The 20,823-nt window shown below is 53.0% G+C and overlaps 8 protein-coding genes across 8 annotated transcripts; 3 read left to right on the forward strand and 5 right to left on the reverse strand.

Annotated features, from left to right (window-relative positions):
- Positions 1 to 24: 24 nt before the first annotated feature.
- Positions 25 to 1,128, forward strand: Z520_11297 (uncharacterized protein; the record flags this gene model as incomplete). The annotated part of the gene is made up of 4 exons (XM_016781786.1): positions 25 to 305; positions 370 to 627; positions 680 to 819; positions 881 to 1,128. The coding sequence occupies 4 exons, from the start codon at positions 25 to 27 to the stop codon at positions 1,126 to 1,128; spliced, it is 927 nt and encodes a 308-aa protein (XP_016627147.1).
- A 687-nt stretch (positions 1,129 to 1,815) lies between these two features.
- Positions 1,816 to 4,284, reverse strand: Z520_11298 (uncharacterized protein; the record flags this gene model as incomplete). Its single annotated transcript, XM_016781787.1, has 1 exon — positions 1,816 to 4,284. The coding sequence occupies one exon, from the start codon at positions 4,282 to 4,284 to the stop codon at positions 1,816 to 1,818; it is 2,469 nt and encodes an 822-aa protein (XP_016627148.1).
- A 900-nt stretch (positions 4,285 to 5,184) lies between these two features.
- On the reverse strand, positions 5,185 to 5,775 carry Z520_11299 (uncharacterized protein; the record flags this gene model as incomplete). The annotated part of the gene is made up of 1 exon (XM_016781788.1): positions 5,185 to 5,775. One exon carries the CDS (start codon positions 5,773 to 5,775, stop codon positions 5,185 to 5,187), a length of 591 nt encoding a protein of 196 aa, XP_016627149.1.
- Positions 5,776 to 6,226: 451 nt separating this feature from the next.
- Positions 6,227 to 8,100, reverse strand: Z520_11300 (uncharacterized protein; the record flags this gene model as incomplete). Its single annotated transcript, XM_016781789.1, has 6 exons — positions 6,227 to 6,344; positions 6,410 to 6,494; positions 6,555 to 7,219; positions 7,282 to 7,438; positions 7,522 to 7,847; positions 7,922 to 8,100. The coding sequence occupies 6 exons, from the start codon at positions 8,098 to 8,100 to the stop codon at positions 6,227 to 6,229; spliced, it is 1,530 nt and encodes a 509-aa protein (XP_016627150.1).
- A 1,215-nt stretch (positions 8,101 to 9,315) lies between these two features.
- Z520_11301 (uncharacterized protein) lies at positions 9,316 to 10,176 on the forward strand (the record flags this gene model as incomplete). Its single annotated transcript, XM_016781790.1, has 1 exon — positions 9,316 to 10,176. The coding sequence occupies one exon, from the start codon at positions 9,316 to 9,318 to the stop codon at positions 10,174 to 10,176; it is 861 nt and encodes a 286-aa protein (XP_016627151.1).
- Positions 10,177 to 10,678: 502 nt separating this feature from the next.
- Positions 10,679 to 12,548, reverse strand: Z520_11302 (uncharacterized protein; the record flags this gene model as incomplete). The annotated part of the gene is made up of 3 exons (XM_016781791.1): positions 10,679 to 11,585; positions 11,647 to 11,851; positions 11,912 to 12,548. The coding sequence occupies 3 exons, from the start codon at positions 12,546 to 12,548 to the stop codon at positions 10,679 to 10,681; spliced, it is 1,749 nt and encodes a 582-aa protein (XP_016627152.1).
- Positions 12,549 to 13,206: 658 nt separating this feature from the next.
- Z520_11303 (uncharacterized protein) lies at positions 13,207 to 14,613 on the forward strand (the record flags this gene model as incomplete). The annotated part of the gene is made up of 7 exons (XM_016781792.1): positions 13,207 to 13,247; positions 13,303 to 13,423; positions 13,478 to 13,795; positions 13,847 to 14,010; positions 14,122 to 14,299; positions 14,348 to 14,436; positions 14,484 to 14,613. 7 exons carry the CDS (start codon positions 13,207 to 13,209, stop codon positions 14,611 to 14,613), a joined length of 1,041 nt encoding a protein of 346 aa, XP_016627153.1.
- A 59-nt stretch (positions 14,614 to 14,672) lies between these two features.
- Positions 14,673 to 17,198, reverse strand: Z520_11304 (uncharacterized protein; the record flags this gene model as incomplete). The annotated part of the gene is made up of 7 exons (XM_016781793.1): positions 14,673 to 15,331; positions 15,384 to 15,465; positions 15,546 to 15,614; positions 15,663 to 15,801; positions 15,854 to 16,740; positions 16,804 to 16,939; positions 16,999 to 17,198. 7 exons carry the CDS (start codon positions 17,196 to 17,198, stop codon positions 14,673 to 14,675), a joined length of 2,172 nt encoding a protein of 723 aa, XP_016627154.1.
- Between the last annotated feature and the right edge of the window lie 3,625 nt (positions 17,199 to 20,823).

Genomic DNA, 20,823 nt, shown 5'->3' on the forward strand with positions numbered 1-20,823 from the left:
TGCTTTAAGCGACACAAAAACGACATGCAACTCCGCGACGTTCTCTCCGTGACTCTGGCTACGGCACCGCTGGCCGTGTCGGCAGCTGGAACACTTGGCTTCGCCGTGGGAAATACCAACCCAAATGGCACTTGCAAAACGCAGTCCGACTTTGAAGCCGACTTCCAGGCCATCCTCAGCAACACCGATGCTCAGATAGTTCGCACCTATTCTTCCTCCGACCAGTATGGCAACCCGTGCCATACGCCCTCACAAGTCCTCCCGGCTGCAAAGTCTGCAGGTATCAAGGTGTTGTTGGGCATGTGGTGAGTCCCCGCTCCGGGGCGCAGTCCGAATCTGGCTTGGACTAATAGATATATTCCACATCAGGCCTGATGGCGGTGCTTATACCAAAGAGAAGGCAGCGATTGACGAGGCAGATCCTACCTCTTATGGTGACACACTGTACGGCATCACGATCGGCTCGGAAGGCATGTACCGGGGCACCTACAACGCCGATGATCTTCTAGGCTGGATTTCGGACATGCAACAGTCCTACCCCAATACACAACTTGGAAGTGCAGACAGCTGGAACTGTTGGAACAATGGGACCATGGACTCTATTATCAAGAGCGGCATCCAGCTAGTGTAAGCTACCCAAAGCCCCCAGTCGTCGCAGTGGTGCTTACCAGGACCATAGACTTGCCAATGGCTTTCCCTACTGGCAGTACCAAGATATCTCGAATGCAACAAAGACCTACTTTGACGACATGGCTCAAGCGCTGGGTCACGTCCAAGAAGTCAGCGGCAGCCTGGACAAGATCCATTTCATGAACGGCGGTAAGAACGAAGCCTCCTTGAAACCATTTCCAAACCGACCATTTCTAACCACTATGACCAGAAACCGGCTGGCCCGGCACCGGAGGCACCGACGCTGGCGCCGCAAAAGCAGGTGACGACAACATGAAGACATATTGGCAATCCGCTGTCTGCGGCATTCTCGACTGGGGCATTGACTTGTTCTGGTTCGAGGCCTTTGACGAGCCCGACAAGCCAGACGCAATCGGCGACAACGGGCAAGAGGCAAGCGAGCAGCATTGGGGTTCCTTCACGTCTGACCGACAGCCCAAGTTCGACATGCACTGCTAGAGAGGCCATCCTGGCCATCGACTCCACCTTTTGATACCCGGCTTTTTCGTATGGCGTTTAGGAAAAAAGCGGGTTGAATCTTTTCTGATTTGGGTAATCTGAGCCAGAACAAAACAAAAAAGTCCAATCTTGCTTCCGCTCAGGGTGAAAATCTGGAGTGTGTGCTGTGTATGCGCCGCGTGCACAATGTGTGTGTGTGGTGCTCTCCCAACTCTACTACTTTACTACTACTCTAATGTAGAAAAGAAAGGAGTGAGTGTTGGAAAATGAAGCCAAATCCCGATCTTGCCACAATTGGCAGAGTAGTTCCCTACATACGTTCCAACCTCTCATTAATCATTATACCTCTCGGGAGAAGTGGTAACGTATCGACATTGCAGACCTTGGTACATTATCCAGGGACCTAGGTAGGTCGGTAGGTATATATGAGGTAGGTAGGTACATACCTACATAGGTACACACATGAGGCTCCAAGACGGCCCCAAGCGCAAAGCAAAACACTGCATGTAACGGCAGCGAATATGTGTATATATATATTTGATTGTGTCGATTTGTATTTTCAATCGACTCGGCGAATGTCCAAGACTCACTCCCCCCCTCGGGCGAGTTCTGGGTGTTTTCTTTTCCAAAACAAGATTTTCATCGTCGACTTCATTGCAAGCACGCCCGCGAGTGTCTCCTATACCTTTATCCAGCTTGATCGGCTCTCCTGCCTTCCTGAACCAGCTCGACCCTCTTGATCGGGTGCAGGAGCATTCCCGGTAAACACATCCTCCCCTCGCCCGCAACCTCGAACTGTTCTCCACCGTCGTTGTTGAACTTCATCCCCAGCCATCTGTGCCAGAGCACCTCGGGAAAGCCCGCATTGTAGTACCACGTCGTGCCTCTGAAGTTGTGCTCGCGCTCGCCAAAGACGGAGGTGCGGGCGCCGCCCGTGGCGCCGTTGCGGCCTCCATTGAAGACCGACGCCAAGTAATTGGTGGGCCATTTGCGATCAATGTATTCTGGATGGGGCACGTAGACGGCCTTCAGACCGTGCTGTAGCGCGCAGGAAGCGGGCCACATTTCAGAGAACATGGTGTGTTTCTTCAGGGCGGTTTCCTTGTGCATCGTCACCAACAATTTGCGAGAGAGACGAGAGGCGGTTATTATCGCAGTGCGGCGTGGAGGGCGGCCCTGCGTGATGTTGTAGCCTGTGGTGTCGTCCGTGAGAAGCCACGTCGTGCCATCGGGGTCGAACAGCGGGTTAAACACGATCAGGTCCGCGTCTTCGCCGACACCCCACGTGTATTTGTCCTTTTCAAACGAGGTGGGTGGAGTTGGATCGGTATCCATGGCGACATCGTCATCAAGCGGTCGTTCAGGACCCCAGATTGGCTTGTCGCCTTGTTGTTTCATCGCTCCAGTTGGCGTCTTCTTGGAACTCGGGTCATTGAGATCCTTGTTTGCGCGGTTCAGGCTGCTCCACAAATTGGCGATGCTGTTTGTGCCATGTTCCGTCTGAATGCGAACCATTTGACTAAAATCTTCCCATTCACCGTGTTCAGATGGAACATAGAACCGGCTGTTTCTCTCCCAGAGGAGTTTGCGGGGTTGTTGCTTGGCCCATTTGGTGACACTGTCGAAGAAATGGTACCAGTGATGCGTGGTTCGAATGTCCATTTCCCAGTTCCAGAAGAAATCGTACTCGGGATGTTGATAGGCGAAGTATTGCATGGGCATAAAGGTGCTGCGATACACTCCGTGGACGGGTAATCCGCGCATGTTTGTCTCTTCCAGCCCACCGTACATGAGCTCCATTTGCTTCTCGGTCCAGAGAGTGCCCATGCCGCGGAATTCTTCGGGCAAAGAGTCTCGAAGAACACGCTCGTAGGTTTCGTCGTCGGAAAATATGGGCACGTCGTTGGATTTGACTTGGACCAGGAAATGCACCACATACTCTCCGCCGCTCAACATGGTCAGTTCCGAAATGAGGGAACGAAGGTAGATCTTGTCTTCAGGCGTGTATGGGTAATCCCACCAGGTGCGAATCACCACTGCTGTGCGAGGAAGCTTTTCTGACCCAGTTTTTGGTCTCTTCGGCGCTTCGGGGGGCTTTGCCGGCATAGCCTCGATATCAGCCATGTCATCTCTCTTGTTGTAGACGGTGCCAATCGGCATCGCTCGAAACGTGTCGATCCGTGGCTTCTCAGGCAGTGCCTTGAAGCGGTGGTTGTTTGCCAAAACACATCGTTGCTGAGCATCGGCCCAATGAACAGCCCTCCAGTCCACCTCGGGCGCTTCCTGCCACACTAAATCAGCTCCTTCTCTTTCGCCTTCCTGCTGAGCACCGCTTCCGCCTCGGTTGATGCTGTATCCGAGGCCATACGGTCCCAAGCGACCAAAACGATCATAGCAGATGTCGTCTCTGAGGCCCAGGAGTTTGGCAGAACCCATGACCATGTCTGGAAACCCTCGTGGAATGCCCTCGTACATCCGTACGCGCGGGATCTCGATGGTATCCTCGGCGTCCAGGTAACAGTCCACCTTTTCACCATATTTGGCAACGTATTCTGGGGAAGTGTAGCTGGGATACGGGTCGAATCTCTTGCTGGATTGGATCGCTCTCTTTCTCCTTTCCTTAGCGTCCTCTGGCGTCAAATTCTCGACCACCTCTTCCGTGATATTCAACTTCTCCCATTCCACCTCGTCCTCCTTCCTGGGGTATTCAGGCACGTTATTCACCACCGGCACCAATGATCGTATTCCACCATAATATCTTTGGAGAAATGGGAAGTCTTCCCATGGAGGAGGCCTAGGCTTGATCTTTTCTTCCTCAATAGCTTTTTGCACCTCCTGCTCCGCGACGTAACTCATTCGCACCAGCGAGAAGATGAAAATGACGAGGGTGAGGGCGACGCCTAGGCAGAGATAACGCATGATTGATCGAGGCATTCTGCCGAGGTAGGACGGGGAAGAGGATCGATTGGAACTGTAGGCTTTGTTGACGAGCATGGGTCTGTAAGAGGCAGAGGTGGCGCGGGAGGACGCGACCGAGGGGTTCCCTTCGTCGTCCTCGAAGGTGTCGTTGCTATCGTCTTCGCTGCTGTGTGGGTGACGGTTGAGAAATCCTTCCTTCTCGAGATCTGCATCTCCTCGGCTCCGTATCCGTGCCATGGAGGTCGCATTGTCTATGCCCAGCGATGAACTCCGTGGCCATCCCATTGTTGTCGCAAACTTGTTGGTGAAGGCCGCAGCCTCGGCGCATTGTTGTCTTTAACAGACTCTGTCGCAGGGCCGGCGGAACAGCTCTGAACGAGGAAGCAGATATGTGTACAATCCTGGTGGCGCACGGTAGAAAGATTCAAGGTCGGGTCGTAGGATGCAAATTGACGTCTCGGGCGCAGAGTCTAATCGTACAAGCGTCGCGCGTCTTCAGGGTTTGTATCCAGATGCGGTACTGTCCGAGCTCGTCAATAAAGTACACGCATGGGCAAGCAGATATAGATATACAGGATTACTCGTATGTACACAAAGAGGGAACGGGAAGAGTCTGGGGTGTTGTAAAGGGCCAAACTTGGACCTGCCAGTGGTGCCCAGGTGCCCAGGGTTAGTTGGGCAAAAAGACGCTTATCGTTGTCCCGGTTTTTATCGCCCATCAATATTATCAGTCAGTGACAGTCGCTTCCAAGGCCCACAAAGTCGCCCCCAAATCCGGGAAAGCGGCACCACAAACACGAGAGGCGAACTTGCGGAGTAGGCGAACAAAAAATAAGGGGGCACGCAGGACATACCATATACCTAGCTCACTGGAATAGGGTTCTTGGTTCTCGGTACATAGCATTGCAAAGTGAAAGGAAAACAGAGGAAAGGAGCAGTCTCAGTCACAGGTATTATTCGCTCTCGAAGACATTGGGGAGGCTACCACATAAGAACATCTGAGCTCATTGTCTTGATCGGCGACGGAGTGTCTTGCTTTGTCTTGTGCCTCGACTGTGGTGAAATGTGTCTTCCATGTTACTGTCTCGTCTTCCCTCTTCTTGATCCAGCGCATCAGCCAGATGGTTGTCTGTCTCCCTAGGAGTCATTCCCACTCGGCGGCAACCCCTCGACACCCTTGCCCAAGTCCTCCTTCATGGCCTTGCCTCCAATCTCCAAGCTCTTAGAGTCCTGCAACACAAAGATCATCCTGCTCCATTCCGTTTGGCTGGTGTTCTTCCACGCGTGCATGGTGGCTCGCTGCACCGCCACGTCGCCCCTTTGCATCAACTTCCTCTCGCCGCTGTCTAGAACCATCTCAATCGTACCCTCGAGGACAATGCCGTAGTCCAGACTCTGAGTTCTGTGCATGATGCACTCGTATCCCGGCGCCATGTCGACGACCCGGCAAACGGTGCCATTGGAGTTGACAAGACCGAGCTTCCCACTGGAGAGGAGTTCGTCGTGGGTCTTGAGATCACGGTCGTTGTTGAGGTCTGGTGGGAATTCAGAGGTCGTGTAAACCACGTTGAAGCCCATGAGCTTGTCGTCAAAGACGGTCCAGTTGCCCGGTCTGCTGTCTTTGACGATGGCTTTGCCGGTGTTTTCGTCGTGACCGGTGATGTGGGTGGTGAGGCCAGGCAGATTGTTTGGGATTTGAGTCGGGTTGGGTGGACGAGAAGAAGCCATATCTTTGAGACAGATGACTAGAAGTGTGCTTGCAGATGGTCGTGATATTGTATGAAGGAGGTTGGGTTGAATGGAAAGATGGAATGAATCTTCTTGCGTCGGTGAGCGAGATTTATGAGAAAGAGCTGCCGCGACCCCCTCGTACGTCGTGACAGGTGGATAACAGGAGCAAATTATCAAAGGATGAGAATGAACTTTGTCACTTGGGACTTTCTTATCCACCGTTGTCCAACAGTCAACATTGACCGGGAACAAAGTGATAGAGTCGTCTATACAGTTTCATCAATTACCATACCCCGCGTCTGCGGGCTAGAGGACGTTCAATGCACTGTGCACCCCGCAAAGGAAAGATCACATTGACCGGCTTTTGGCCATACAACTCAACATTGACCCTTTCTACCCAGGTACGCTGACCTAGACTCGTAGACACATCATGTCATTGCCCAAGGCATTACAATACCATCTTGAACTCCGGATCTCGGTCATCGCCGTATCCGATGTATTTGTCGTATTTGCCGTTCGCCTTGTCGCGATTAATCTTCGCGCAATATAGGACGTTGCACAATATCCTGCATGCAACTGTCAGAAAGGGAACTCGTTTGACCGAAACCAGAGAGCCTCTCGGATGACTTACGCGAACCATGCATAGACCAGCAATCCCAAGATGATGGTGTGCGACTTGTGGTACTGAGGAGCTTCAGTGGATGGATAAATGAAAGCTATTGTCAACCATTAGCGACAAACATCCTGTCTCTCAACGGGCGAAGGTCAGTACTCACCACTGACGAATCCACCTGCATTGGCTATAGCCAGCTGCATACCGCTTGTTGTGGCACGCTTGTAGTGTCCAGCAGAATTGTTCGAGTTCCATACCAGGACAGGTGGAACGCTCGCGTACAATCCTGTAGCCATCAAAAATGTCATGCCGTACTTTGTGTGGTTGTCGTGCTCGCTGACATTGGCTATCACAGCGTATCCGATGATAGCCAGCGGCAAGCTGAAGAGCATCGCGACACCTCGAAGTTTCAGTCGATCCGAAGCGACGGCCACGACCACTGTGATGACAGCCGCAACGGCATAAGGAATGACAGACCACAGCTGGGCTTCATTCGCCGTGTAACCCAGCCCTTTGATGATGGTTGGCAGGAACAAGCCAAAGGAGTACAAGCCAGAAAGGATTGAGAAATACGCTGTCGCGGTCAGCCACAGCTGGACATTGAGTATTCCTCGCCGGACTTCCGACCATCGGAACTTCTCAACTCCCTCAGAATGCTGGCCGTCCGGCAGATGCGCGGAGGTATCGTTCCGTAGCCTCGTCTTACCGAACTCTCGCTCCTCGGGATTCAGAAACCAGGCTGTTGATACGCTGTTTGGGAGTAGGAAATATGAAGCCACTCCAGCAGCAAAGGTCAAAAGACCTTCGATAATCATAATCCACCGCCATCTGTAGAAAGTCCATGTTAGCATCACATACCCTCCTGAGAGGCTGGAGAGGAAGCTATTTACCCGGCATCAACAACGCTTCCAGTAGCCCCAATGCTTGAAAGACCACGTGCCAAAAGACCTCCAAAGGCTCCAGCAAGAGATGCGCTGGTGTAGAACAGTCCTATGCGAAGGGCCAACTCGCCTCTGGTATACATGCCCGATAAGTAGAGCACCATGCCTGCAAACGAGATTAGAATCACTTCTCGGCGTGCTTGGGGCTTTCCTCGATCTGCGAAAATCTCGAAAAGGCCGAGCCCATACCTGGCAACAATCCTCCTTCTGCAAGGCCTAGAAATGCCCGGACGGCCAAGAATCCACCATAGTTTCGAATGAAACCCAGACACATTCCGATGATCCCCCAGGCGGCCGTGAGAAAGGCCAGCCACAGTCTCGGGCTGAATTTCTTAAGAACGAGATTACTGGGCAGTTCGGCAGCGATGTAAAAGGCGAAGAAGATGGCAAGGCCATTTGCATATTGACTGTTGCTCAGATGGGCATCCTTTTCAAGACCAAGGATCTTCGCGTTTCCGACATTGGTACGGTCGAGGAAAGAGCAGAGGAAAAGTAGGGCGAGAACAGGAAGAATTCTGCGTAGAGCGAGGTGTTAAGCACAACATGTCGGGCCCTCGGACTGGACGATTTTTTTCTGAAGACCGCTTACCTTGTATCAAGCTTCCAGAGAAGCTTCCGAGTCAACGCCTTGGTATGAGCGTCATCATCCAGGACGGAGACTGAGCCCGTCTTTTCGCCCGGAAGCACTTGGCTGGATGTCTCGAACTCATTCTGAGTATCTTCCGGCTTCTCGACCACTGGGTCTTTTGCGACCTTCTCTTCGGCCATCTCAGCGGAGGGCTATCGTGCTTTGAGTAGAGCCTTGATGGAGGATTGTGTCCAGGTACGGGAACGGAGAGCAAGTCCAGATTGAATCACTGGGACAATCAATTTTCTATGTTAAGGCCAGAAGATATTCTCCCACTCTCAAGGAAACTGAAAACAAGGAGACGACCAGGTTGCATCCCCATGGGCTGTGTGCCATTTTTATATCACGAAAGTCAAAATGCTGGGGCCCCTGGCTGTTGATTCTTACCCCGTGGGTTGGAAATGCCCGTTGATGGACACTATCCCGCCGCCATGATTGAAGGATGTTGGTCCTGTCACCAAAATTAGTGATCCGCAACACTTAGTAAGGATTGTTGGGCGCTCTGGGCAGACGGTCGCGCGACACCAAAAGCGGCGGAGAAGCACTGGAGAATGTTACACTGTGTCGACGAAGGACCAATGAACGTTGAGGGACCATTGGGCGAGGAAGAAGGGCGGGATGCCGGTCAATGGCCGCACACACACGGCGAAAGACAGCGACAGTGATCACCCAGGATCTGTCATGCGGAGGTCGATTGATAGGGAGGTGATAAGGGGAGGAGGTAGAAGAATGGCCGAAGCGCAGGAAGCGCAGGAAGCGCAGGCGGGAAGGTGCCGGAGGATGTTGCCGAGGTCGAATGCCAAGCCCCTTGTCGCCCAGTCGTTGCTCTTCGGGCCATTTTCCTTCGGCGTGAGGAGCCGGTTCGGTGCTTCTTTTTGCCGATAAATCTCCATCTCAACAACATCATGATCCAAAGGTGTCGTGTGGAAGGCCGTGTCCCTCACCTCCAAGCTCAACAAATATTATTCTTTCCTCAAAGAGGCTCTTGGGGGGGAACCATCAATATCGCCGACCCGCGTTTGCCTCTATATGCAGTGACCTAGACCTACCTAGCCTTGCACGCCGGGACTCGACCCAAACAGTACTAGTCGGGGGAAAAATACATGAGTGATAACTACGCTGGTAATAAGCCAGAGGGAGCTTCGTGGCAAAAAGCACGACGGCATCAGAACTGTAAGGGCACCATCTCTGTCTTCCCCGCCCACTCCTTATTTCTTACAGGCCCCCTTATTACAACAAATGGACTTTCCTCTTCTGTGCCAGTTGACACTTACAATCAAACCGCCACTGCAGCCCAGCGTGTACAGACCAGAAGCAAGAAGAAAAGCCACCTGCAGTCTCGGTCAGAGGACAACATGTCGAAGCTCTCGGAGCCGTTGAAAGCGCTCATCAACGCCGCCCATGCCCTGCCCGGCACGCTCCAAGCCCCGCCGTCGATCCGGTCGACGTATTCCCGGATAGCAGCCAGCGCGCGAGATAAAGGCGTCGGCATCCCCGCCTGGGTCACGTTCTCCACGGCGGCGACCATGACGATGAACTCGCCTTCGTCCATGGTGGAACTGTTCCACCTGACCCAGACGCTGCCGTCGGCGCCCTCGCCCGCGGACACGGCCGGGCTGATGCGCGAGGTCGGGCTCAAGTGCATCTCGTTCAACGGCATCCCGCGCTCGATCAACTGCCTGGGGGCCTTCCGCGAAGGCATGCCCAAGGACGTGTTTGACAAGATCCCGCCTCCGGTGTCGCGGCGACTGACGGCCCAGAACATCGACGAGTCGCTGGCCCGCGGCCGCCGGCTCTGGGACTCGGTGTACCGCCCCTTCGAGGAGAAGCTGCTCGACAAGCTGGCCCAGTCGCACCCAAACCTGCCCGTCCACATCCTCAACGGCCACTATTCGAATCTGCTCGCGGACCCGCCCTCCGACGCGCCCCTGCAGGTCGGCAGGGTCTTGACCTCCCTGGCCGCCATCGCGTGCCTCCGCGCCCAGACGGGCGTGGGTCCCCAGGTGGTGAGCCACGTCTTCGGTCTGCGCAAGGCGTACCAGGACGGCAGTGCCGAGAAGGACATCGAGGGCGGCGAGTGGCTCGCCTCGGACGAAGGGAACCAGTGGATATTGAACTGCATCGACGAGATTGTCCGCGATCTGAATCAGGGCAGAGGCACGACATTTGCGCCGGGCATGGGGGGCAATGAGGAAAAGCTAAAGGCCAAGTTGTAGATTTTTCATCTCTATTCGAAACTGGGAGCTGCTCTCGAGCATACAGGGAATAGACCCGCAAAATCCTAAAACTATGTAAGGGAGAGAAGCATCCTCGATAGTAATTAAAAAGTTCATTCACCAGCACCGGCTGTCGTAGTAGCAACAGCAGCAGCAGCAGCAGCAGCAGCAGCAGGGAATACTACGGAGTACGTTGAGCGAGAATAATACCCGTCAAAGACAAAATCCAGAGAGGCCTATATATATGTACGCAAGATCCAGCTTCAAACCCCCAGATGGAGGTTCTACTGGAGCTAGTAGTTCCAATATATTCCTCCTATTTTTGACGAGAGAGGATGGGAATGAAGAATGGAAAAAGGGACTTCGGATAATATTCCCATCATATAGACGACGAGTTCCTTTCCCCCCACCAAATCTATATCCCCATGGTACATTTTATATGATACTCCGCCGCTACACAACGAGGAGCACCGAGTTGCTCTCACACAACAGCAAAGGAAAATCATTCTATCGACTTGATGTCATCGGCAACCGCGAACTTGGCATCGGTCTTGGCCTTGATGTCTTCGACAGACACACCGGGCGCTAGCTCCGTGAGGGTCAAGGCGCCCTTGACGCGGTCGACCTGGAAGACGCAGAGATCAGTGATGATGGTGCTGACAACGCGGGCGCCGGTGAGGGGCAAAGAGCAAGTCTCGACGATCTTGGATTTGCCGTACTTGTCCACATGATCCGTAGTGACAACGATCTTGGTCTGGTTGGGGTTCGAGACGAGGTCCATGGCGCCGCCCATACCCTTGAACACTTTACCCGGGATCATGTAGTTGGCCAGGTCACCCGCTGCCGAGACCTGCAGGGCGCCCAGGATAGACACGTCGACGTGGCCGCCGCGGATCATGCCGAAGCTCTCGGAGCTGTCGAACGTCGATGCCCCCGGCACGAGCGTGACCGTCTCCTTGCCAGCGTTGATGATGTCCGGGTCGACTTCGTCCTCGGTCGGGTAAGGCCCCATTCCTAGAATGCCGTTCTCGGATTGAATCCATACTTTGACATCACTCGGTAGGAACGAAGGTGCCAACGTAGGCATTCCTACACCCAAGTTGACGTACATGCCGTGCTTGAGTTCCTTTGCGGCGCGACGGGCGATGCGGTCTCTCCGGGCAAGGGCTTCGGATTTGTCACTGGCCATTGACGAGTCGGACGAGTACCCTTCTTCGTCGCTGGCAGACCGAGTCTTTTTAATTTCGAGCTTTTTGTCCACGGTGGCGGGCACGATGCGGTCCACGTAAATGCCAGGGAGGTGGACGTCATTAGGATCTATGGAACCCGTAGGCACGATATTCTCGGCTTCCACAATTGTAAGTCTAGCAGCTTTAGCCATAATGGTGCCGAAAGCCTTGGTTGTGTATCTTCCCACAGGGTTAGCTTCGGGTTATCCAGGTGTGACGACAGTGTGAGACGAGAACATACCTGAACTGACAATTGCCGGCCTCGTCGACCTTCCAGGCGCGGATGATGGCAACGTCGGCGGTCAACGCTGTTTCCATGACATACGTTCTGCCATTGAAGATCCTTGTCTCCCGTGGCTTTCCCGCTTCCAGCACGCTCGCCTTTTTCGTCTCTGGATCAGCTGGCCCTAACCTTGTTGGGATTTCGCCAGTCTGGATGAACGTGTCTAGAAAGGTGTTAACAGACATTCCCATGTAACCGGATCCCTAACCATGGTACTACTTACGGACACCGGTTGGCGTGTAGAATGCGGGAATGCCACTTCCACCGGCACGGATCCGCTCCGCCAGTGTTCCTTGTGGACACAATTCAATGGCGATGTTGCCGTTCAGGTACTTCTGTTCGAGCTTCTTGTTGTTTCCCAAATAAGAGAGGATACATCGAGTGATTTGGCCCGACTGCGTTAGGGGCGAAAGTCCGCCGGCGCCTGCCGCACCAGCGTTGTTCGACACCGCCGTGAGGTTGTTGAGCGACTCGACGCCGCGCTTGTGCATTGCTGTTATAATGGTTTCAGCCGTCCCACAAAGACCAAATCCAGCACTGAAGATCATCGAGCCGGATCTAAGGTCCGCCACAGCCTCGTCGGCATCCTTGAACAGTTTCGACCTCGTCCGGTCAATAACGGGTTGGTCGTCGTTACCTGCTGATGACGATGAGATTGCTTCACGCCATCCTGCCCGCGAAGATGTAAAGTGTCGAATGTCTTGCCGGCCCGAAACAATCCATGGTCTGACCCGTGATTGGCGGAAGACCAGGTGTTTGTGGGGGACCGTTTTACTGAGGTTAGTTGCTGTACTGGAGGAACCAGTGGCTCTGATATCGTTGACACATAGGAGCAGAGTGCGCCTTGCCGTTGCTGCCATCGTGACCATTAGCCGTTGGCTTTCTTTTCTCACTTTTCGTGGTTGATGAAATAGATGAGACCTCAACGACAATATATGCCTGTCGTCATGAACGCTGCAAGGAATGGAAAAATAATTATTCGAGATTATGGTTCGGAGCACCCTGTGCACTCTAGCGACATCGGCCAATAACCACGGGAATTGTCGGCGGGGAATTTGCTTAATGCGTCTGGTGGCGTAAGAACTCCGTCTCAGGAAAACCCACGTGAGAGAGACGTGAGCGCGGTGATATTTTTGATGCCGACCGTTGCGTGCACAAGTCAGACGTATGCGCTTGGTTGAGGGGACGGATGGAGAAAATGGCCGATGACTAGGTATGGTCGCGGCTGATCGCGGTTCTGTGGATCAACAGCGCGCAGAGGTGGGACTTCCCCAGGAAAAGCGATGCGGTCATATACAAACCAGCGCAGTGAGGCTGGGTTTTCGAAGTCCTGAGTGTATATTGCTGTGCAGAACCTCACGATATTATATCTGCTCAAAGAGAGAGACCAGCCTCTTTATAGATAGTCGTCAAGCCGGAGGAAGCGACCTTCAAGCAACCCTCAAACCCAGCCATCGTTTCAGACTGTGACGTACCAGCCAGTACTATCATTACTTCTTCTGAGCCGAGCGACCGATCATGGCCAAGTCGAAGAAGCAAGGGCAGCCGTTCTGGCTTGGGTAGGTGTCGAAGCCCCTTTTCGGTCAAAGCCGGCTGCTGACACATTGGACATAGAGGTGCTGCAGCATCAATGGCTGCATGTTTCAGTATGCATATCCAGTTCCGTCTCGCTCCAGGGGAGAAAACAGCGCGACTGACGTCTCTTTTCAGCGCACCCGCTGGACCAGACGAAATAGTAGGTCTCGTGGCCATTTGGAAGAATGTGGCTGATTGACAAAAACCATAGTAGGATGCAAGTTATGTCCACAAAGCAGAATATGCTGCGGACGATGATCCAATTCGCAAGCAGAGATGGTGCGTGATCCAGTGCACGCACTTCGATGACAATCAACTCATTCAGGTGGCAGGCATTTCATCGCTGTGGTGGGGGATATCGGCCTCGATGCTTCGTCAATCCACATATTCGACCGCGAGATTCGGCCTTTATAATTATTTTGCCGGGATCGTCAGAGAGCGAACAGGGCAAACACGATTACCCAGCTCGTGGGAGGTCGTCTGCGCAGGTACCGCGGGCGGTCTGGCCGGACTCATCGGAAACCCCACAGAGGTCTGCAGATGTTGTTGACGTGTTTCAAGAGGTCGCTGATTTGTGGTTTAGGTTGCCTTGGTAAGGATGTGTGCTGATGGAGCAAGATCGCCAAGTCAGCGATTCGGATATAATCATGCCGTTGCCGCCATTATCAGGATTGGCCGTGAAGAAGGAGTGCGGACCTTCAGCAGAGGTCTCGGTCCCAATGTCGTCCGCAGTGTGATAATGAGTAAGTCTCGGATATGCTCTATTCGATTATGTCGCTAAACAAGGTGCAGATGTTTCTCAGATAGCGACGTATGCCACTCGCTTCCCTTATGATCTTCGTGCTCATCCTCGTGCAGATATTCCGCAGCCAAGCGGCAGCTCCTTTCGGACCCTACATTAGGCCTCAGTGATGGAATCTTCACTCACTTTCTGGCCTCTTTGCTTGCGGGGACAGTCGCAACAACTGCCTGCGCACCTGCCGATGTTTTGAAGAGCCGGGTCCAAAATGCAGTGGCTGTTGACGGGGTGAAACCAGTAAGGCATACTCTCAAAGGCTTGACAGAGCTAATGAACTTCAAATAGAGTGTAAGCAAGATCATCGTAGAATCTTTGCGCAACGAGGGACCTGGGTTTTTGATGAGAGGCTGGACTCCTGCTTGGCTGAGGCTGGCGTAAGTCTTGACAAATCTTGTACGGACCAATTTCTAACGATCGACAGGCCAAACACAGTTCTCACTTTCGTCTTCATTGAGCAGCTGCAGAAATTGGTAAATCTCTCAAGAGATATGAAGGCGGTCGAACCAGTCTCTGATATGGTGCCGGCACCTGCGTCCCGGCAGAAGATTTAATGTTATATTAATGCAGAGAAAGGCTCCAAGTTACAGCAAAGCTGTACAACAGCAACCAGTCAAGTGACATTGGGCCAGTCCAACCAATCGAAGAACATGGTCTCGTCAAGTTGAAACAAATCCTGTGAGGTGCTGGCGTTGTTGATGGCTTCAAGGATCTGGTCGTCTGTCATGTCAAAGACATACGGCTCTAAGGGGATGTTGGGCGCCGCCATTGATGCTGTACCTGAGGATTCGTGCCCGGCGTTTTGATCCTGCTGATGAGGTTGCTCTGAAGGTCCTGGGGCAAAGCCTTGGTTGTCTTCTGGAGGACTGAGAACCGAGCTCTGCATGATTCGCCGAATGTGCCTTGCGAAAAGAACGGATAGGCCCTTGCGGTGTCTTGGAGAGCTTCCGATCCTCTCCAATACATGGCAAGTCTCCTCAATCAGCGCTTTCACGTTTGGGGCTAGCATGGCTCGATTGCCCAGACTGGTGGTACCCAGGGCCAGAGCAAAAGTTGCGGCAAAAGAGACCATGATGACGGTATTATTCGGCATCGATTTGAGTCGATTCTCTCCCTGGACTGCTGCACGCATGACATTCATGGCCGACGCAAGCCCTGCAGCACGAAAGAATTGTTTCACATCATTCGATGCCGTTGGGTGGTTAACGACGTTACAGTATGTGGAGAGCTTGGTGTGAGAAACTAGAATTTCAACGTAGGGAGGTAGTTGACCTGAGAAACATTGTTAGAACCAGACAATTTCGAAATATTCTCTGTTTCTTACCATCACCTTGGGTGATTTGACGTGACCAAACTGCATACCACTGCTCGAAGAAGCGGTCGATCTTGTCTTTCAGGCTGTCAGGCTGTCAGTCCAAGCAATATGTCTATAGTGGGTTCGCAGCTTCCAACACTGCCAGCTGACAAAGTGGACTTACAATCGCACGGCCGCCGAGCCACCATTGATACCTTGACTTCCGTCGCAAATTTCGCGAACACTTGAGAGAAGGCCAACCTTGATGAGGTCAGCGGGAATCAGAATAGAGTTCGGAGAGTAGCATACCAAATCTCGCCTCAACACGGCTGCAGAGATGACACTACCATCCCATCGGTCGGCAATGTCGGAGATGTGCCACGTATCGCAGCTGTCTACCAAGGGCCCAATGGGAACCGCATATGGCCTTCCCCTTGCGAGGCAGATGCTACATTCGTCCGTCAGCTGGTAGCACCGCGTAGTTGATATGATATGCTCACCCTCGGTCAAGGACGAATAATGCCAACCAGACGCGCTCACGAGTTCTCAGTAAACGTCGGCCCAGGGTTGAAGATGGATCAACTTGCGGAAAGCCATCCAGTTGCAGAGCCTTTGCGGAGTCGATACACTCGGCTTTGGCTACCCGATCGAGGAAACCCGCGGGACGAATCGTGGGGGAGGGAACCACAATCTTGTTTAATGAGAGGTCCAATGCCAGGCTCAGGGCCATCGAGAGATAAGCGCACGTCTCATCGTCTGCCCAGTGTTTCGCCGGGGTCATCCAAGGAATATTGACCATGAAAGCTAACACGATCTCCACTGATCTCATTCTTTTGAAGATGACGGTTTGTGCTAGGTGATTTCGGTGATTGGAGAGTCGCTTCGACAATGCCTCGGCTTTCGGGAGGAATAAGGCAGAGGCGGCGAGGATGGAGGTGAAAAGGAAAGCTGACCTCGACCGCACAAAGGAAGCTGTGTGGAGGGTAGGATCAAGACCCCACCTTGTATGAGATAGTCGTTCGTAGAAGTACGCAAACAGCGAATCGGCTTCGTCCTGCGTCACGAGTCCTAGGTCAATTGGGTCAAGATCGGGATAATTGTCCAGCCTCGGCATCAAGGAGCCAAAAAACTGCTGTAACTCGGCGTCGCCAGGGTTCGCGTCATTCGTATTCGTCCCTGGTTGCGAAGCAACGCCGGCGGGCGACGTCGACATTACCGTCGACGGCGACTGGCCCGGGAGCACCGAAGCCATGGCAAGCAGTTGCAAAGGGTTGTCAGCATTGTTTAGTGCGAGTTCGTCGGGCTTCTCGCCATGATCCGCAGCAATGACCTCATTACTATCGTCCGCTGCGCCATTGTCCTCACTGGGAACCAGACTTGGGCGTGGCTGAAGGAAAGGTTGTGGATGGCTTGCTGCCGGGGTGGTTGAGCTGGCCCTCCGCTGAAGGACCGTGCTTGTCTGAGGAGCCCCGATTAACTGTCGAAGGTCGGCTTCAACCTCGGAAGGAAGCCCAATAGAGCCATCCTTGGTTCGCTTCAGCGCTTGTTCGACCTGATAAATTGCCTTTTCCAACCCGGTCCTCTTGCTGAACAGGTTCGGTTTCAGCCTTTTTGTAGCTATTGCGAAGTTCAAAAAAAAACTCACTTTTTGACGCCTTTATACCTTCCAACATGGTACTCCGGCGTGACACATTGCAGGCCGGCCTGTTGGCATTTCCGACACACTGGGGCGTTGGCGTCGCGGGTACATTTTACCTTGCTCCGCCGGCATTCGAGACATGCGGCCTGCTTTGCCTGTGCCAACCCAGACGTGACATCGTGGCTTGCCGAAGAACTAGAACTCATGCCTTATGGTGGGACATAACCGCGATTCGCGGAGGAAAATTCGAGCTGGAAAATCCGATCGCGCAAGCTCCAGGAGAACGCGTAACCGGCCCCTTCCAGACTAGCCCATGCGTGCACCACAATAACAAAAGGTCTCACTTCGTTGACGCGAGAAGCTTTGTCCAAATTCAACAAGAAAGTTAGATCAGAAATGATGCGACTGTATTTGTTTGTGATGAAGAAGAGACTCGGCTTTGTTGGCGCGGTTGGATCGAAGACGTTGAGGCTGGGTGTGTGATGACTAAACTCCCCCACAAAGTTACGCTCCGCAACTTCCCGAATGGAAGCATGGCACGTGCAATGGGCTTTCCACGAGACAAGGCTGAGCTCCTCTAGGAGGTCCCTGAATATGGAATATAAGGACATTGGCCAGGGCAAGATTTGCACGCGTGCACGCCTTGTTTGCAGCAGATGTCTGTGTCTCTCCATCCATCATGCGTTCCGACACGCACCATGCCAGAACAGATATGTCTTGAGTATCTACTGTAGGCACGCAAACCATTTCAGGTGTTATGGAATACTTTGCAGTCTTTGCGGTGGATGGACAGCGGGCTGAGATGCGGACACAGAGAGAAACAGCAGCCAGCGAGCGAGGCAGGAAATGGTGACGTCTCATCCCCGCTATCCCATGACGATTCTCAGGACCGTGTATCTCATCTGTTGGTACTGATGGGCTTTGTAACCCCGACGTACATGAACCTCCATTTTAACCAGAGCCTGCATGGATGCATGTGTAATATGAGGATTCGTGTATGTATGAGGAGCGACTTGAAATGTGGTGACTAACCCTTCGAGTGAAGCGAGCAGGCCGATCTGCCAGAAACTACTTGGACAGGCCCCATGGGCTGCAGGTCACCTCTGATTACCAGAACACCACCACGAGCGCTCGGCCGTAGCGTCTTCAGTCGATTTGGAATGTCATCCTTCCATTCCTGCTGCCACTGAAGCCTCTTTAGAGACCCTCAAGCCACGTGTACAGAGGATAAATTCTGGAGGACTTTCCAGCACATTCTTGGAGGTGGGAGCACTGCATCGGAGTGAACATGAAAGATATGTGACTCAGACGGCGACAGCAGAGTGTCAAGGCATCAAGGCTTGGGCAGGATAACGCAATATTCACGCCGACGGGGGCCTAGCCATATCATGAAAGCCCCGTATAGGAGCCCATTATTTTTCCCGGTCCAACGCTACTGCAGAACAAGCGCATCTGCATTATCCCGCGGATGACAGAGTCGGCGCTGGGCTGTGCAATGATCTCAGTTCAGAAGGGCCCAATGATCTGAGGGAAGTCTCGGGAACTACTCCGTATAACTCCACGCAAAGCATCGGCGGCCTAAATCCTAGAGGCATCTGAAGACCTGCGGAGAAAGGAGTAAGAAGGGTGCCTGCTTGGGGAAGGTGGTCTCCACATTCAAGTCCGTGCGCCAGCGCGTGCCTGGCTCAAATGGTGACGGGATCGAAAGGCAGACTTTTGATCGAGATCTGTGATGCGCGAGGTGACTTGATATTTTCTGGTTCATCAAACGTCATTGGAGACTCTGATATTTCATGGTCCGCCACTTACGCGAGTATATCAGAATCAACGGCACCACAGTTCGCGATCAGGATCAAACAGGGAAAAAAAGCCGGACAGATGGGTGTTCTCGATTGCGGTCAGTTTTCTCTTTCCAAATTCCTGTACTGGTAACTGGGTATTCGAAGGGATCTGAACCCTTTTACTGTCGTTTCACATATGTGTTCCCTGTCCAAGGTAGTGGACCAGCGGAGTGCGCCCTCGGCATTTTTCCTGCACAGTATACACTTGATGGTGCGCGTGCTCTTTACGCAAAAGGGTGAACCCTCTCCTGATGCTTTCTCGGACCGATTTGTAGTAGAGAGAAATCTGTGCTGGCCCTTTGGGTGGAAAGAAGAGTGACCGTTACATGACGTGCAAGTATGTGAGGCTGGCCTCCTAGGCTCCGGCGGTCAACCGGAGGTCAACCGGAGGTCAATCGGACTGTTTGGGGACGAGCCCATCCTTAGCGCTCCAATTTTTAACAGCTGAACCCTGGCACAGGTATTTGAGTATTTGAACTCCTCACACCACTTCCTCAGCTGAGGGCGACGAGGATGCGCTGTCTGGAAGAATATTTGGAGAGCCATGGGCGTAGCTATCACGGCTCCCGGACGACACCAATAAGGGACGAAATAACTCCTGGAAACCAATATTCGGCTGCCGCCGAGGGGTGTCGAAGTCCAACGGCCAGCGGGCAACCCTACTAACTTGGTGCAAGGTGGTGACTAACAGCGAATCAAGATAAAATGCACGGAATGAGTACCAGTGGTCTACGAGTACTTAGCAGAGGGAAGGAAAAACAACACAATCCCCTCGTTGAACCCAATCACTTCTCGACCCTGCCAACCCCTCCTCCTGCCCCCATGTCAATGCCCTAGATGGCTAGCACTATTACCCTCTTGGGATAATGACAACCTTGTGGCCGGGGGCACCCTGTCCTCATGTAAAGCATAATTCATGACTAAGAAGCGGGAGGGTTGAGGGTTCTGACCTTCGCTCGCTGTTAGTTTCCTTGTTCATGAAGCAGCTGCCGCCTCGCCCTTTCAGGCTCTTGGAGCAGAAGGAGTCAATCCTGCGATTGGGTGCTGTCAGGTGTGATGGCGGTCAGAGACGACGTAGAGGCATCGTGTTTGTCACTTCAACGTCTGCATGTGGTTCTTTCTTGATCTACCCATTGGGCGTGTCAAGTTGCGGCCGACTTTCTCTCATATGACACGCTTGCTGTGCCGAACATTTCATTTCTCTAGCGTGTTGCCTGGAGTCTGCGGCCACCGCGGAAAGGCAAGATAGAGAGAAAGTAAGTCATAATACGCAACTCGGTGAGAGTATCACACGGTTGGCACCGCATGCCTTCCATGTTGGCCTTCAAAGTACCAGTATTGAGCAAATCTTGAATCGAATCAAAACACTAAAAACCTGTGAATATGCTCGCTCTGCTGCCCCGGTCTCGGTATAGTGTCTGTCTCAAATGCGACGAGCATGGAACATTTTTATCATTATCTTGCGTTTTGTGATGATATCTGCGGTATATAGATCTGCCTCGCAGTGGGACCCGGTATGTGACGAATGGCTGCCTGTGTCGTGAATGCCAGACGGTTCACCCTGTGCGATAATCACATAGCGTCGATTCCAGACAACTCGATGGCTCTCTCGAGGAACGCAAGCAACGCACGGGTAGGTTCTGTTCGCGAACAAGGTCGAAACCTCCAAGGTATGTCTTTATGATATGGTGCCTTCTTGAGACTGCAGGCCACCCTCGCTGCCCCAGATCTTATTCGCCTATACCGTCGAGTACCCGCGTAGGCGTCAATTCAACCAAGGCCATGGCTTCGCGGAGCCAGCCTCTACTCGCCGATTAGGTCCGACGACAGAGCCTGCTTGGTAAGTCCGAACCTCGAATTCACATGGAAGGATTGCTTGCGCTTCGAATAGGGACGGTAGAGAACAGGACGGATATCTGCGAAGGGACAATGGTATAGCCTGCTATCATGTTCGTGGTGCCATGGTTATGATGGTTCGACCAAAATTTTT

Source organism: Fonsecaea multimorphosa (genome assembly GCF_000836435.1).
Source record: "Fonsecaea multimorphosa CBS 102226 unplaced genomic scaffold supercont1.37, whole genome shotgun sequence".
Classification (NCBI taxonomy): domain Eukaryota; kingdom Fungi; phylum Ascomycota; class Eurotiomycetes; order Chaetothyriales; family Herpotrichiellaceae; genus Fonsecaea; species Fonsecaea multimorphosa.